At 51.0% G+C, this 18,422-nt stretch overlaps 1 protein-coding gene across 1 annotated transcript in view; it reads left to right on the top strand.

Annotated features, from left to right (window-relative positions):
• The window catches only part of LOC149326770 (uncharacterized), a 249,310-nt gene that overhangs the window by 184,259 nt on the left and 46,629 nt on the right, over positions 1-18,422 (top strand). Inside the window, exons 24-26 of the mRNA XM_089563716.1 lie at positions 992-1,103; positions 3,907-4,096; positions 9,317-9,418. Coding sequence (XP_089419842.1) covers positions 992-1,103; positions 3,907-4,096; positions 9,317-9,418 — 404 coding nt within the window. The remainder of the gene's footprint in view (positions 1-991; positions 1,104-3,906; positions 4,097-9,316; positions 9,419-18,422) is intronic.

Here is an 18,422-nt window from a genome sequence, read left to right as displayed (position 1 = left end):
TGCGTGTCTCTTCCTTCTTTTATGTACACACTGTTGTGCTGATAATAATATTCTCATGTCCCAAATGGCCCAGATAATTCCTCTATTAGCTTTACTGTTCGATTTTGGGACTGGCTGTTTTGGGCATGAAATATTGCGGGAAAAGTTTCACAAAGTAGACAATACTGGCTGCCGCTTTATGCAATGCGGGGAAACGCAATAGTACACATTCACCATCACTGTGTGCCCCTTTGATCTCAAATATTCGAGGCTGCCAGATTGGTACAAGATGCTGTTCGGTGTAAAAACAGCCTGGATGAAATCAGCATTTGAAAGCTGAAAAAGTAAAAGAAGATTTGAGATGGATAACGAGGGAGAATTTAGCTTACGACAGATGAAAATGTTTACCGTGAACTCGAAGCAAAATCACGCATGGAATGATCAGCTGGCAGGAAGCTATCACCACTCCATTGTATGCCGTGGTACGGGCCGGGGAACATCAAATCAACTTTATTTTTCCCTCTCAAGGAGAAAAGAGGGTGACGGGTAAAAGCCGCATAACTGCGGCTTGACAAAGCCCGGCCCCCTCTATGTACAGCTCGGCAGTAGTTCTAGTGCACATTATACAGGATTCAATTTCACACTTCATCTCACAGACTTAAAATTAGCACCTTACAGAACAAAAACACTCCAGATGAAAGCACATGCAGTCTGAAATACATTCGAAGCACACATTATGAAACACATCAGGTTTTAACCATAAAAATTTCAAACACATTCAAACTGAAACACGTTCAGTTGAATAAGTTTAAATTTTTTAAATTCTGGAAAACGTAACCTTTAACGGTATTAGAATTAGATGGCATTATATTTGTCGTTTTCTTCTTTACTCCCATCAAAGAATTTGTCTCCGCCCCGGCTGCAGCCTCAGCTACAGCGCACGAGGCTAGTGCCGTGTGCAGTAGTCAGGCTCAGTTTCGTGCAACGCCGATCACTTCCCTCTTCAATTCAGAAACTGGATCACTCGGACGACCACTGGCCAATGCCGCGACGCAGCAGGATGTGGAAAGCCTCAAAACTCTGCTGGAAAGGCTGTGGGCACAGTACCAACAACTACAGGAAAGGTTGTGGTTTTCCCTTATAAAAATGGTGTATAGACAGTCTATAGACTTCTTATTGACTCTATTGACTTCCTATAGCTATTGCTTTTTGTCAATTCATAGTCTATAGACTGTCGATAGACAAAAGTCTACTAAAAGGGTATGGCCATAAATCTATAGATTGGCTATACACTGTCTATGGCATTTATATTGCCTATAGATTGTTCTCTAGGATTTGTCTATAGACGGTCTATGGACTTTACCGACAGAAGTCTATAGACACTCTATAAACTGTCTAAAACTTTTTTTTAAGGGTTGTTTGAAAAAAAAAACGCCTCTTGCGTTGCGTTCGCTCGTGTGTGTGTTCGATATGTTCAAAACATTTTACTGATAGTGCTCGCCGTGCGTGTGTGTATGTTCCATTTATGGCGTTTTGTTTTCTTGAGATGTTTACCACATTGAAGTGGCCACACAGCCCAGTCATGTGATACTATAGTAGTCATACTTCGGCAAAAGCGGTCTGAATACTTAAAAACGAAAACAAAAAATTCCAATTGCAGCAAAGCTTACAACAAGTACAAAGCGCACTCATTTTGTAGCCCCTTAAGATAAACAATAGCAAACGATGGTTTCTTGAGAAGATTACTGTCACCTGGTGGTGGCAATATTAAAGCAATAAGGTAAAAGAATGAGTTGTATAATATCACCTGTCTTTGCTGTACACTCATGGCTAAATGTTTGCAGGATGCGAGTTCGCGGCAGAAAATTTATTTTTTTGCGGTCGCAAAAGCAGCTCAACGAAAAGCTTCGAATTACGAGGAAACATGCATGCCGGCTACTCTCAAAATAACTAACATAACAGAAGACGATTTAAGGAACACTAACGTGATGTAAAGAAAAAAAAAGTGACATTTAACGCTCTAGCAGAGCACAATCAAGACTCGGGCCACCTGACTGACTGGGATTCCGCACGGATACTGGAAAAGGAAAAACCGTTATCTAACCGCCTCCTGAAGGAATCACTACACATTCAAATGACAAGCGAAGCGATAAACAGGACGCGGGAAATTACCCGAGATGTACTACGTGCGCTTTGTGCGCAACACCTTAACTTCATAAGCAACGGCCCAACTCGTTTCATCTTCATTGTGAACACGGCACCCGTAGCGGTGCCGCAACGTCAATGAGTTTATGTTTTTTTATGTTTTTATTTTCATCTCTGACCTCGGCGAGTGCTGTTTTCTTCAATATGATGAACACAAAAAACACAAAATCATAGCATAATCACCATAAAAAGTTTCAAAAAGAAAATCTGATTTGCTCGAAGAGCTACACAGGAGTCGCTAATACATGCGCAGCCTTTCTTCTCAGTCAAAATGGCTAGGGTATTTCACTTGCCACGTGATCACGACCGCTCATAAATGAAAGAAGACAATAGTGTTTGAGATCATGAAAAGCAAAGCGTAATTATACTATTTTTTTTCACGTGGTGATGCTCACTAGAGAAGAAAACTAAGTAGTCATTTCAGACTCGAAATCAATTCTCGGCAAGCGGGAGAAAAAAATACAGCACACGCTACCGGTTCTAGCTGAACACATGACCTCCGGTTCACAAATTTTTTTTAGTGTAGCAGCTGCTTGACCTGATTTCGACGGTGCGAGGAACATTTCAGTCTACTTGTGGAAGCAACTGCCAGAGCCGATACCTTCACATTGATATGTCCATACAAGAACAAGTTTTATGGGGGTTTAACGTCCCAAAGCGACTAAGGCTATGAGGGACGCCGTAGTGGAGGGCTCCGGATAATTTCGACCACCTGGGGTTCCTTAACGTGCACTGACATCGCACAGTACACGGGCCTCTAGAATTTCGCATCCATCGAAATTCGTTAATGTAAGAAGTTGGGCTAGCTGGTGCGTATTCATGGTTAACGAGCTCAAAAAACACGACGGCGAAGAGAAGAAGACGACAACACGACACGTCTTCTTCTCTTCGTCTTCTTTGCGCTCGTTAACAATGGATGCATCGAAATTCCACCGTCGTGGCCAGGATAGGATCCGCATCTTTCGGGCCAGCAGCCGAGCGCCATAACCACTGAGCCACCGCGGCGGCCGTACTAGAATAGGCCAGATGGATACAACAATGACAAAAAAAAACAAGACCACGCAGCATCGCATGAAATTAACATGGCGACAGCGTCCGTCTGTGCAGTTCTGCAAGGGCGACGCCTTGCCTTTTTCGCTGTCCTAAAGCGTTCATACTGCGTGCGCACTGTCCCGCAGTCGCACAGCACCAACCGGCTGGAAGAGCCGACCACATAAATCTAGAACTGGTTCGGGAAAGAAATGTTTCTGCAAACACATAAAGGGGTACAGGCAAAATTTCCAGCGCTAACAACCGATATTAATGCTTTCATGGGCGTCAGGAGATGCCTTCTATATGATTTTATAGAAGGCATATCTAATTTAATATTTTGAATGCTGTCCGTGGATCCTATTGGCATTTCCACCTACATTGAGTAACGTCAAGCTGCACTTGTCCCTACTATGTGACGTCACCGAGTCCGGTGACCAAGACCAAGACCGGAACTGCCGTAGCAGAATCGTTTGTAATTAATTAACTCTGCGCACTGGTTTTTTCAGCTCATTTTTCTGATTACTGGGCCTGTAGGCCTCCTTGAAGGCAAAAAAAAAAAGCGGACACCCAAAAACTTTGTGTCTGTACCCCTTCAAAATGAAGACCGCGAGTTGCATCAGCTGCCTTTTATCGAAGTCTCGCAGAAGTGGCCTCTGTCGATCAGGAGTGGCCCTCCGTTTTCTGACGCAGGTACGAGGAGAAAGAGAGGGAGCTCGTCAAAGCCCAGCTCGAGTTCCACAGCCGCGGCGAAGAGCAGGAGCAAGCGCTGACGCAGCTGCGGATTCAGTGCAGCGGCGCGGTTCCCCTGCACAGGCTGGAGGCCCTGCTGTCGCAGTTCAGGACAGCGAAGCAGCAGGAGGAACCGCAACCCAGCAGCCCGGTAAGAACTATGGGCCGATGCTCTGCTCCTAACTTACGCCAGTCCCTTCTAGTCCCTCCCGTGCGCACGTCATCCCGTTTATTCAACTCCATGAGCATCCAATGTTTACACGGATAAACTAATGCCTTTAACAAATCTTTTTTGCCAGCCGCTATTCAAGACTGGAATCAAGTTCCAGATTCTGTTGTCATTGAATGCGATCCAGTTCGGTTTAAAGAAAGTCTGATGTCTTATCTTGCTGTATAAATTGTTTCATTTTCGCTTTAGTGAGATTATTCCGATTTATGCTTTTGTTGTCTGTTTATGAAGCAACAATAGCGCACAAGGAACACGAGGAGCGGAAAGAAAACGACGCAGACAACGTCCCTCTTGTTCCTTGTGCGCTATTGTTACTTCATGAACATTATCCAACTTGCCCAACTTTCAGCCTTGCTTGTTTGTTTGTTTGTTTGTTTGTTTGTTTGTTTGTTTGTTTGTTTGTTTGTTTGTTTGTTTTTTATTCTCCACCAATGTGAGTCATGTTGAATGTACTACTACTCCCCCCCCCCCCTCCCCTTATGTAATACCCCACGAGGGCCTTTAAGGGTCAAATAAATTATGATGATGGTGATGGATGCTTTCTGCCCGGGTTCACTTTGCTATTGGGCGACAGTAAAGACGAGGGACAGCAGATGAACGGGACAAGCGCTTCACGTTTCAGCTCTAGAAACGAGACGCAATGGAAGCTGTATAAAGCAGACATTTGAGCACTTGGTTGGAGGTGTTGCAGAAGAACGAGCAAGAATTTGTGTGAGTGGGAAGCTGTACTCGTCGCACACGACTCCCACGCTTTCCTTCACAGATGAAGGAATGGTGCTGTTAGATAGCACCAGATGAAGCTCATTGCCTCGCATTCGGGAGTACACGCTGTTATCATTTTCAATGCGACAGCAGCGGCAGTGTCATTTGGCCAAAACGCCGGCGCCGTCGTGTGAGGACGAGCTTCACTGCACACGTAGGGAGAGCAGTGAGAAAGGGAAAGAGGCCAGGAGACGCTACAGCGCATTTTCCCATTTAGTAGAGGCAGAGCCTTCTCGCTCCCGTCGTAAAAAAAAAACATCAAAGAACCGCATTTCTCCTCTGGGACCGGAAGTGAGCACACGTGTGCACTGTCCGCTCTTGCTCCCGCTTTTACCACAGTGAACCCAGCGGCGGCTTGACGTTCAAAGCGTGCTGAGCGCCAGCGACTCAGGCGGCAGCAAAAAGCGTGACGATGCCAGCTACAGCAAAACAGAGATCCTACGGCGGATGGAACCCAAGCGGGACCATTCGACGGATGGAATTCATGATCTAGCCGGTTTTTTGGTGCGTGCCGAGGAAGGCAAAAGCGCGCGGCGGGACTAATAATACGCGGCTGCCGCCCTTGAAGATCACGCTACCCACACAAAACCGCACCAAGGGGCACAAAAGCGTTCGTACAAGCAACAGTTCCCAAAGCAAAAGCAGTAAAAGCACAACAAAAGTATACCAGGACCTGTCCCACATACGACACGCCAGCCACGGCACACATGAGCGAAAAGTATTGATGCAAAGTCCACGCACAGAGCTGAAGCACCGTCAGTTGAAGCAGGTGACGCCAGCCAAAAGCGAATCCTAGCTCCGTAATAAAGCAGTAATTGCTCTATCGCATCTACCCAAGCGCAGCCAAAGCGCAGGAGAAGCCAAATGCGACCTCCTCCCCTCAGTGTTGTCGCTGCTTTGCCGCATTAATTTCAGTCACCGCCTGACAAATTTGTCTTCTGTTACGCCTCTGCTGTCGGCATGTACCGATGTGTGCTCTTCCGAATAATTATTCAGAATCAGCGCTTGTCCTGCCTTTACCTTACACACGGGCGTTGTTTCTTCTGCGCTGGTTTTCGCCTAACACGAGAGCCGGGAAAACTTGAAGAGGAGGGGACTCTCGAGCAGCACGAAAACCAAGCCGGGTTTGTAGCATAAAACTTGCCTTATACGTCACTGCAGTGTTAGATACGATGCCCTTTCAAGAGGCTGCATATCTCGTCTCTTGATTTTTAATGCGATGGAATTCAGGTTCGCGCGCAGCCATACCAGATTGCATTGGCTTTTGCGGGGTAGGTGGGTCGCGTCCTCTGAGGCTGCTATGAGTGCGCTATTAATTTTCAGTAAAATATTGGCGTTATAAACGCTCATCCACGCTAGAGATAACCTCCTCATTAATGGAATTGCAAAATAAACCAAATAAAATAACAAAAAATTGGCAGTGGTTTAGCTCTGGAGAGAGAGAGCAACAAGGAGAGAGAGGCGATGGAGAGAGCGCAGCAGCGGCGGCGGCCCCGGCACGCTAGCTATGCGCCGCTACTGCGCATGCGCAACTGGCGTGCGCGGCGGCGGCACCTCTGAGTTAACCGCGCAGCGACGGCGGCGGCGCGCCAGCTGTGTGCCGTGTGACGTAACTGCTCCTCGCGCATGCGCAGTATGGCCTTTCCTCGACTCCGCGAAATGGCTCGGCGACTCGCGTAGTGTTGCTTTCGCAACAAGAGTAATGCCTAAATTTGAGCTAGCTGGTTTAGAATCTTGGAGAAAACCACGCCATAGACGACGGACGTAGAAAAAGAGACACCACAAGCGCTGACCTCCTCCGTCGTTTCTTGCGCTGTTTTCCAAGAAAGCATGAAACGCCTGTAGCTACGATAAAAATTTTAGTTGATCTCAGGGTTTACCTCCAAAGAAACAGGTGCCGCTGCTGTTGTTAATGTATTTTCGCGCCATGGCCTTGTTTTGATATGATGGGGTTTAACGTCCAAAAGCGACTTAGGCTCTGAGAGACGCCGTAGTGGAGGGCTTGATATGCTTGGGGATCGGGGCCGAGGGCTTTCACCGCATGAGGATGAAGTAGGCAGACTACGGAAGGAAGCCTTCAGGGGAATCAGCAAACTTGAAGATTTATTTTACGTATTTACAAAATAACAAGAAGATCAGGAGTCAGGACTGAAGCGCTGTGACACACGACAGATTGTGGTTTAAATACAGTTGATATTCGCTAGGCACCTAGCTAGGGAATCCTATAGCTGGTCGAGCATCCAATGGGCCTTTAGCCTCTTCATAGGCTCCGCCCTCACCACGTGACCACGCACACTCCATAGAAACACGCACAGGCAAGGAGGAACCTTGGCGCCTTGCACTCGCGGGCTGCGGTCTCCAGAAGGCCGACCACGCCCAAAGGGTCGTTGGCGTCTGTGCGGCGATCGTGATCGTGGGAAACACTAGATCTGACGGCTCGCACCGGTGGACTCTTCAGGGAGGAAGAAAGGACGAATTATCCGTGTACAGCCAATGCTCAAAGCGCCTCCGCGTTAGCAAACGCACCACTCGGCGTATTCGCATCTTTAACCTACCAAGACCCTGAGCTGCATAACCAGCCCTACGAGGACTATTATTACAGAATTTAAATATACCCGCACGCAGTAGTCGCTACACATCAGTCGTGACGGTGGCTCGGCGGTGACAGCGACGCTGCCGACTCATCGGCGCTAGGATTTTTTTTGCCAGACCCGCCACCTCAGCCCTCAAAAGCATTGCACGCTGTGTGGGGCTGAAGTCGCTGAATGCAGGCCGCAGCTCTTTGCGAGAACGTCGTTGCCGCAATTGGGGTCGGGATCCATCGTAACGTTGGTGCAAACTTAAACAAAGCGACGACGACTGATAGACGCCTTCAACGTCCGCCCGGCAGTATTTTTCATTTCGGCGATTGCTATAGACGGGAGCGCAGCGCTAGTGCCAGCAATCACGGAGTCCTCGTTTCCGCCGCTTTATGTCACTCTCTTCCTACTTCCTAGCCAGAGATTCACGAGTTTCAATCGTAGCGGCGGGAAAAAGTTCTTCAACTTCAAATCCAAATCTCTCGGCAAAAAATGCACCTTTCGCTTCCGGACAAGGGCACAAAGCCGCAAAATGCCGAACATTCGGATTTTACTAAAAAAAATTGATAGCGCTGTCCTCAGTGCCCGTTTAAAGTTCACTGACATCGCACAGTACACATGCTTCTAGCATTTCTCCTCCAGCGAAAAGCGACCGCCGCAGCCGGGATCGAATCCGTGTCTTTCTGGTCAGCATCCGAGCACCATAACCACTGAGCCGCCGCAGCGCCTTTTTTTCGCTCCATTGAGTCAATGGCAAAATCACCCAATTTAAACGGCGCCCACGTCTGTTCGGTTTCAGCCAGTTTTCTGTGTCGGCGACGAACTTTTGCGCCCTACACCTAGGGCGCGCCGTGTCTCGAGAAAAAAATTGGCTGTGGTTTGACCAATGGCCATTGCGAGTAGAATTGCGGAAGCAACGGCGCGGCAATCGCAGAGGCGGCGGCATCTAAGAGGCCACTTTGACTGTCTCAAGTGCCTGGAGGCGAAAGCGTTTTCCGCACCACTTTGACTGCCTCTGTGGCACTGGTGACGTCACCACTTGATGACGTCACACATAATAAAGTGCTAAATACTAAGCAATGACAAATTACTAATCAATGGCTAATATCAGATTAATGACTAAATACTTATTAAACGCTAATTAATGACGCTTAAGCTTCGCTTTAGGAGTGGACCGCGACAGCGTGCTGCAACGCTGCCAGGGAGTACACGGAATTCCACCACCCGTTCGGCGCGATACCTTGCCCTTTGAACGCAACGCTTTTTGAGGAAAGGAAAAGGCGCAGTAATTCTCTGTCATCTGGGTGGACATCTGAACCGCACCGTACAGGAAGGGATGAAGTCGGAGTGAAAGAAGAAAGAGAAAGAGGGGCCCTAATGCAGAAAATTAAAATTCTATTTGAGGAACGGAAGTTACGCAGTAACTGTCTCACACTCGCTCCTCGCGCATGCGCAGTTGAGGCTCTCCGGGGCTCCACGAAATCGCTCACACCTAGCGTAGTGCTGCTTCCGCAACAAAAAAGGCATATTGGCATTGGCTGCGGGCTAATAAGACATTTAGCAAAATATATCCCATTACCACCTACCGCTTAGCGCACGCAGCCAGTACGCAGGTCCGGATTGGCCCCTCCGCGACCCGCAGCTAGTATGCACATGGCGCCTTCTGGCTGCTTCAGACCAATCTGCGCATGCGTACTGACGCCACATGCGGAACGTTAAACGATAGCGGTACGCGCTATGCTCAATCTCGGCAGAGAGTGGGTGCCATCGTCGCAATGGAGGGCGGCACTTTCCCTTCCAGGACAGCAAACCCTGCAAGACGTGCACCGCCCTGAGCGAGACGCTGAAGGTGCAGGCAGAGGAGCTGCTCACCGCGAGGCAGAACGCCAAGCTGCTGCAAAAGGTGAGTGAACTCCCCGCCCGTGCTCCGATCGGAGATGCACACCTTGTGAAGGGTGAGAGAGAGAGAGAAAGAAAGCAAGAGAACAGGATTTAACTAGATGGCACATTGCCTGTAGGCTATTCTGCGCTGGGACTCGGGAAGGAGTCTATGGGATGAGCAGAGAATGGCTGCTCAGATGAAACGCATGCGCATCAATGGGCGTAGATATTGAAGCTAAAATTTTCACTAGGCGAGTCCACATCGCGCTTCGCGTGAGCCGGAGCCCAGATTTGCCACTTCTGCGCATGCGCGAAACCGAGTGTCGTCACGCACGGCGCAGGTGGCCGCCGTCGCCGCCGCCGCCGCTGACGCAGGGGGAGCGATCGCCGGCCGCGTCTCGAGCGGACGCGCCTCATTTCGGCTCCGACAATTTTCGTCCGGATTACCGAAAAATTCCCTACGACCGCGAAAATTTTGCTTGTGCTCGACGGTTAACATCACCCGGCACCCGAAGACATCGCTCTCGACCTGGTGGGCCAATTTTTGGGCCTTTTAGGCCCATTTATGTCTTCATCCCGTGGGAGCCCTAGCCAGGCCTAAAGCCAAGCAGCCTGTCTCCAGCGTTCTCCGCGGACGCCATGGCGGCCTCCGCTCGCCGCGGGTACGATCCCGAGACGATGGCATGGACTGAAGTCGTCGCAGAAGCCCCGTCTTCTCCTGAAACCTCCACTCCGACGCAGGAGATCGTGGATGAAGGCCTCTTCTCGTTGGTGGCACTTCGCAAACGCCAACAGCGCCTGAACACCTCGGCAGTGGACGGACCCTCCGTGAGTGCCCCTGCTTCTGTGCATCAAAATACTTCAAGTTCAAACCATCAGCTCTCGCAAACAGCTGGATCGACGAAATGGCGGCCTACCGCTATGCCTCGACTCCGCAAAGAAGACTTCACGATCGTCATCAAGCCCAGAATGACGGTCTCCCTGAAGATGGTTCTGCAGAACGGTGAGCTTGGTGCTTTGCTCTCCGCCTATGTTAATGCCTCCTCGGTGGACACTCTTAGTATCTGGCCCATCTGGGACCAGAATATCGTTATCGCCACCACTCAAGACGTGACTGCGGCGAACGCGCTCGCTCGTGAATTCACTCTGAAAGCTTCCAAAGGCTCCATCCCGATGGTCGGTCACGCCAAAGTCAACGGTGAAGTCTGCAGGGGGATCATTACCGTCCATGAGCAGGAAACTTCTACCACCCTGAAATCGAAAGTCCAGTGGCGCGGAGGAGAGATAGCCTTCATCCGCAAGCTGGAGAAGTCGACGATTGCCCTGCTCACCTTCGTGGGGCATAAAGTGCCACGTTACGTGCACTATAACAGTGTGGTGACCTTGGTACGCGAATACAAGCGGACTATTCCCGCGTGTTTCCGATGCGGCACCATCGGCCACCGTGTGGACTTATGCCCGGATCCTCAACGCAATCGCTGCGGACACTGCGGCCAAACGGTCGCAGTCCTCGAAGACGGCAACTTGGAGACCCACGAGTGCACCCCTTCCTGCATCGTCTGCGGTGGCGGCCACCTTACGGGCTCGCAAGACTGCAAAGCGAAATTCCGGAGGCTGCACCGACCGGGAAACCCAACCGGTCAACGAAAGCAGCGTCAGTGTGCAGTGCCCCCAGGAGCTGACACCACTCCAAAAGTTCCCCCGCCTGGCAACAAGCTGGTGCAATGCACATCCGGACCAGCGCCACCGGCGGGCGCGTTGCCCGGGCGTGTCTCCAAGTCCCCTCCATCAACAAGCCAAAAGTCGTCACGTGGTCCAGGCGCACCCGTATTCCAGAACGGGGATTTTCCGCCTCTCGAGGGCCGTCCGCTTGGCACACCAAAGAAGACATCACAGCCAAAGGTAGGCAGCCGAGACGGGCCTCCTCCGTCCCCCCGCACTCCCCTACCTTCTTCCCCACCAACCCTTCCTCCTCCTCCCCCCCTTAACTCTGAGGTTGCGGACCTCCGCCGTGAGCTCGAGACTCTCCGGGCTCAAAATGCTCAACTCCAGGCCAAAATTCATGCGCTAGAAACGGCTCGGTCCTCCCCGCCTATTGCCCATGCAGCTCCGGAACCGATGCAACAAGTGCCGGTGGACCCGACATCATCTAGCTCTGACGCGCGTTTCACCGCCCTCGAAAACGCCCTTGCCGCATTAGCGACTCAGATGTCAAATTTCGGCCAAATTCAAGAAAACCTGTTCAAGTCAGTCACGGCCACGGTTACGGCCACCGTGACGGCCAATATTAAGACGTGGCTGGAGTCAAACCCCAGGCTTCTACGCCGAATGGGGCCCCTCAGAGACGCAAACCGCCCATCAATATTCAACCGCCCCATTGATCTAACCGAACTCAAGGAAGAGCCGGAACCGATCCAGCCGCAGGTGACGGAACCTGTGCCGGCTCTCCAAGGCAGTCTCCCTTCAAATCAACATGGCTGCGTCCCCTCCCAATCAACACCCTAAAGGGCGCCGCCCCCCGCAAAGACAGCAAGTTTTTTCCCTTGTGCAATGGAATTGTCGGGGTTTCAAAAACAGGACCAAACGCGCCCACTTAAGGGCGTACATTGACAACCTTGAACACCCCGCCGCAGTCCTTGCGTTGCAAGAAACCGGAGATGCGGTTAAGCTCACGGGCTATAACGCTTTTCAACGAGACCCGTTCACCTGTATCCTAGTCCATAAGGGTTACACAGCGCAGGAGGTTGATCTCGATCTAAATTTGGAATATTCGTACGTGATGGTCTCTGTCCTCCCCCTGCGGCGAACAGATAGCCCCGCACACATACTTAATATCTACTGCCCCCCGAAACTCAAAAACATCACTTTTTCTAACATACTTAGCGCAGCGCTAAGGATCGCGGGTCGCGACCCCCTCATGATAGTGGGCGATTTTAACGCGCCCTGTCCCATGTGGGGCTATTGCAAGGAAGAGACGCGTGGTCGTAAGTTGGCGCAACTTATATCTACGCTGGGCATCACTCTTCTAACCGACCCGGTCCACCCAACACGTGTAGGGAACTCTGTCACTCGGGACACTTGCCCCGACCTTACCCTCGTGAAACACATCCAACACGCAGAGTGGATCAACACCGAGGACACCCTCGGTAGCGACCACTGTATACTGAACACTGTCATTTACACTCGGCCCTTACGTCGCCCCCTTGCGCAAGCCAAACTTCCCGACTGGAACGCTTTCCGCCAGGCCCTCCCAGTTACTTCTCTCATGGAACAGGACTACTCCACTTGGGCACAAGGACTCATGCAAACACTCCGTTCGCACGAAAACCATATCCAGCTTACGGAGCGTGCACCTGACGTGGATAACCACCTGATGCACCTCTGGGAAGCTCGCCGCAGCCTCACTAAGCGATGGCGGCGGCAGAAACACAACCGTAAACTCCGCGCTCGCATCTCTGACCTCACCCAGCAAGCTGCCGAGTATGCTGCCCAGCTCGCAGACACTAACTGGGTAGATCGATGCAACAGCGCAGCAAGACATATGTCCAGCCGCAACACTTGGCGGCTCTTCAGGACTCTCATAGACCCCACACAAACACGCTCGGAAACACAGAAACACATCAATCGCGCGATACACAACTTTCAAGGAAACACGAAGCAGCTAGCGAACACCTTGCGCTCACAATACCTCAATCAGGATCAAGACCCGCGTGGGCAGGATTATTCGTATGCAGGCTGCGATAATCCGGAACTGGATCAACTTTTCCAGCTTCACGACCTTCGCGCGGCTCTTGCCAAAATGCGCAGGGGGACGGCGCCCGGGAGGGATAAGGTCACAGTCAAATTATTGGCGAACCTTCCTGATCGGGCATACGAAACCCTACTCGAATATATTAACGCCATTTGGACCGGGGACACTTCGTTGCCACCGGATTGGAAGACATCATTGGTAACCTTTATCCCAAAGGCGGGGAAACCGGTAAACACAGACAACCTCCGGCCCATCTCCCTCACTTCATGCGTAGGAAAACTGATGGAAACGATGGTCCGTGACCGCCTCTCAGAATATCTCGAGAGCAAGAACTCGTTTGCCGACACCATGTTCGGTTTCCGACCCAGTAAGTCCGCACAAGACATCCTTTTACAGCTTCATCACGAGGTTCTCGAACCTATAGAACACCCACACAACGACAAAATAGTCCTAGCACTCGATCTCAAGGGTGCGTTTGACAATGTTAAACACGGCGTCATACTAAAACACCTTAGCGAGATTAACTGTGGTCCTCGTACATTCAATTACATCAAAGATTTCTTAACAGACCGCTTGGCCTATATACGTATACAAGAGACCGAGTACGGCCCGTTTGAGATGGGAACGCGGGGCACACCACAAGGCGCTGTGTTGTCCCCGCTTCTCTTTAACATTGCTATGATGTATCTCCCGGCACAGCTGGCGGCTGTCGGCGGTGTTCAGCATGCGCTGTACGCCGATGACATCACCATCTGGGCCACTACGGGAAATATAGGAGAGATGGAGGAATGCCTGCAAGCAGCGGCGAGCATAGTTGACCACTATGCCACGTACTGCGGCCTCCAGTGCTCCCCTTCCAAGTCTGAATTTGTGCATATTCGATCTTCTCCGAAATGCAAAATCTCCGTTCAGCTTTCTCTCGCAAGCGGCCCCATCCGTGAAGCGAAGGAGCTACGAATACTCGGTCTCTTCATTAATCAACATCGTAAGGCAGACACAACTCTTGCCAAACTCCGCAAAGTCGGCGACCAGGTGGGCCGAATGGTTCGCCGCGTTTCCAACAAGCGAGGAGGGTTGCGAAGTAAGGATGCGATGCGGCTCGCGCATGCCTTCGTAACAAGTCGAGTACTGTACTCGACTCCTTACCTCCGCTTACGGAAACATGACGAAGATCACTTGGAGATTGTACTCCGCAAAATTTTCAAGAGAGCCCTCGACCTCCCGATATCCACTTCCAACGCGCGACTTCTCGCGTTGGGGGTGGTGAACACCTATCGAGAACTCCGCGAGGCGCATCTCGTTAACCAATACACGCGTCTCGCCCAGACCGTGTCCGGTCGCCGCCTCTTGGACCGGTTACATATCAGACATGATCACCATACCATGGAACGGGTTCGAGTGCCAGAACTGTGGAGAAGCGCCCTCTACGTTCGACCCCTTCCGACTAAGATGAACAAGGAGGACCATAATGGCCGGCGCCAGGCGCGGGCGAATGCCCTGCACCGCCACTATGGCTCAAAGAAACACGTCTTCTACGTCGACATTGCAGGCCCCTACCGCTCCAGGGGGGAATGGTACACGGCTGCAGTCATACACGAGGGAAAACAGGTGGACGGCCTCTCGTTCAGAGCGCCCAACTCAACGCATGCGGAGGAGGTGGCGATCGCCCTCGCAGCCTCCCATCCCGACTCTAAATTCATCCTCACAGACTCTCGAGGAGCCTGTCGTAACTTTGAGTTCGGTTGAATCACTCCACTCGCTCACCAAATTTTGCACCGCAGTACTCGCGACGGCGATCCAACTCATCGCTCAATCATATGGGTCCCCGGCCACCAAGGCATGCCAGGTAACGAAGCCGCCCATGAGGCAGCCCGCGCACTCACTCACCGGGCACCAGGCGTCCCTTGGGAGGAGCTTAACCCAGATCACAGCCCTCTCCTTTCTTTTAAAGAAATTACTGAGCACTATCGTGCCGAACACCGGCGATACCCCGTTCCTATGAAAGGACTGGGTAAAGCTGGCGAACGAATTCTCCTCAGGCTCTTTACAAACACCTTGCTGTGCCCGGCGGTTCTCAAGCACTTTAATCCTTCTTTTGACGGCCGCTGCTCATTCTGTGGGGAGGTGGCCGACACCTTCCACATGGTTTGGGCATGCAGAAAAAATCCTTCTCTCCCCCCAATCACCCCTTCCCCTACCCGAGAGGACTGGGAGGCGGCCCTACTCAGCTGCCAGGAACTATCGGCCCAGCAGGCCCTGGTTCGGCGGACTTGTGTAGCGGTCTCGACCAACGGGATCCCGGAATGAGGGACTCCGACTAGTATTGTAAGGGGTGAGACCCACTAGGGGCCTCTCCCCGAGCACCTCTCTGTACATTACCAAATAAATGCTTTTCTCCTCCTCCTCCGCTGACGCAAACAAAAACAAAAAAGGCATGACAGAAATAAAATGTCACAAACAAAAAAATTAATGAAAGAGAAACAGTGCGCCAGGAAACTCTCATATCTCGGTCTACACCCGAACCGTGCCGTAAGGGAATGAAAATGAAAAGAAAATAGGTTTTAAGGAAAGGAAACGACGCCTGTCTCTCTCATATCTCGGTGCATATCCGAACCATGCCGTAAGGGCCTTAATTAAGGGAAATGAAATGAAAATTGGTTTTAAGGAAAGGAAATGCCTGCCTCTCACATCTTGGCGTACGCCCGAAAGGAATGGACACCACAGTGCATGTCTCTAAAGCAACCTTCTAAGACAACACCGTATTCACTAGACGCGTCTCCTCCTCCGCCTCCGTACAAACCTTTTATACCCAAGACAATGCGTTTCGGAAAAGCCAGAAAGCTAATCCCTAAGTGTAACCGTAAGTATAAACTGAAGCTAAACCACAAGCGTCGCCGCAGCTTTTCGCTTCGAGATATCCAGGCTTAAGCTTAGCTAAGCCACAGCCAATTTTTTTTTTATCAAGGCAACACGTAAAGGACAGAGGACGAAGCAGGCGCATGAAAAGGGACCGACGCTTGTCTTTTCCTTCTCCCCTTTCACGCCGTCTTCAAGGTACATTACTATGAACCTTTAACATGCAGGAAACCAAAGTAATGTTCAACAGCCTAGCAAGGGAACAGCAGTTCGCAATTGGTAGCCAGGTGATGGAAGTAGTAAGAGAATATGTCTACTTATACTCCGTTTCATACATAGCTGTCAACGCTGCCAAAGGTACGAAAGTAGTCCTCTGCAAAAAACAAGCAAAATGTATCCGTCCGCCTCGCGTCGTGGCTGAGTGGTACGAAGCGCGCGCCTGTGTGTTCATTTTACAAGATGCCAAGGTTCGACTCCCGGCTTTTGCTGTTTTTTTTTCACTTCTTTTTTTATTTTTATTAAAATAATCATTAGGTAGAAAGTCGAAACTGTCAAACTCTAATGCCTACCTTGAAAAACACAGCGCTCTTTACTTGCTTCGAAGGGAAAAGGCACTGTATTGTATTGGCGACAGACATGATTGCGAAGTGCTTTTCTCGGGCAATGAGCGACTTTTTAGCATGCGGCACACAAGGTGATCTTATTCCAGCAGAGAGACCTTCTTTCTTGAACCTCGCAACTGTCCGAGGGCTCACCCCGGTCACCTCGCCCACAGTTTCGAGAACATCACGCGCAGTCTTCTCCGGGAAGCGCTTCCTTACGCTACAGTAAACGCTGACGATCACCTGCTTGCAGTCTTGCGAAATTTTCGGAGGCTTCAGCTTGGAGAATATGCGAGCAGGAGATGTTTTTAAAGCCGCAGTGGGCGAAGAAAACAAGCGAGTAGGAGATAGCGGTGCCATTTTCGCATTCTCGGAAACCGAAAGACGAAAGCAGACGACATCGCCGGCCGGCCTAGCTGCGAAAACCTGATACAGGAGGAGCCGAAAAAAAACCCAGAAAACTAAGGCACTCTGTTTTGAAGAACATTAAAGAAAAAGCAATCTTTCTGCAAAATAAAACACCATTATCATTATACTGCAATATTAACCAATAATAACTTTAATTTTGAGTTCTTTACTCTTTTCACTTTTGACGCACTACATTACGATGCGGACGAGGAGCGCGAACACGCGCCGTAGCCTTGGCTGCGTTGACAGCTATGTATGAAACGGAGTATAGGGCAGGTAGTGACCGCAGATCCGGATCATGAGAGGGAAATAACTAGAAGAATCCCACCCCCGCTCCCAATCTTCGTATCCTTCTCCTCCCGACCAACATGTCCCCCGTCCTGCACGCCGGACGTCGTCATGCGGCCGCACAGCACCATTCCCCTCTCTTTGATACCCAGGGTGCAGCTTACACGGATGCCTCCTTCGTGGCTCCTCGAGGTTCCTGCGGCTACGCCCCATACCATCCACACCTCCCTGCTCCTGAAACCCACACCAGCGGGCCGTATTTACACCCTCCAGGTCCCTCCTTGTCCCTCAAGGTCCTCGCCATAGCGCATGCCCTCCAGTCATTTGCCCTCCTTCTCTCTCTCCAATAGTACACAGTCTATTCAGACTCACAAGCCGCAATACACCACATACAGAAACGCACCCTGACCCCTTCTCTCCAACAGGAGGTCGAACGAGCGGTCTCCGCACTGCAGCCTTCCATCGTTTTCCTCCGCTGGGTCCCTGGGCATTCAGGGATTGACGGCAATGAGCTGGCCCATCAGCTCGCCCGCGACACACTTTTCCGGGCACCGTTGATCCCCTGGCCCAAGCCCTCGGAGGACGGTGGGAGACTCACCCTTCGCCGCACCCTAAAAGAGGTCTACCTTGAGCTCCGCCTCGACAAACGCCTTTACCCTCCCCCTCATCCATCACTCACGGTGCCGGAGTCTCGCCTTCTTCGGCACATTCAGATGAATGCAGTTATCACCCCGTCCCGCCTCTTCCTCTATCGCTATCGATCGGACCCTTCCTGTCCCAACTGCCCCTGTATCTATGCGGACCTGGCCCATTGCCCCTTCTATTGCCCGGCTGCTCAGCAGTCGGGTTCCTTCCCCCCACCCTCTCTATTCATCACCACCTGGCTCGACTGGCTTGGCGCTGAAGGGGAAGAAGAACAGCGGCTTCTGGTCGCCCAGGCGGTCGACATGCTCGGCCTATAAATTATGGTCGAATAAAAGTCTTTTACTACTACTACTAACTACAAGAATAAGAATGGGGTGGAGCGCATATGGCAGGTTCTCTCAGATCATGAATGGTAGCTTACCAATATCCCTGAAGAGAAAAGTATACAACAGCTGTATCCTACCGGTACTCACCTA

This window comes from Amblyomma mixtum, chromosome 10 (assembly GCF_055824585.1).
Source record: "Amblyomma mixtum isolate Tamu chromosome 10, ASM5582458v1, whole genome shotgun sequence".
NCBI lineage: Eukaryota > Metazoa > Arthropoda > Arachnida > Ixodida > Ixodidae > Amblyomma > Amblyomma mixtum.
Note: the sequence above shows the minus strand (reverse complement) of the source record. Positions and strands in the feature narration are given on the sequence as shown.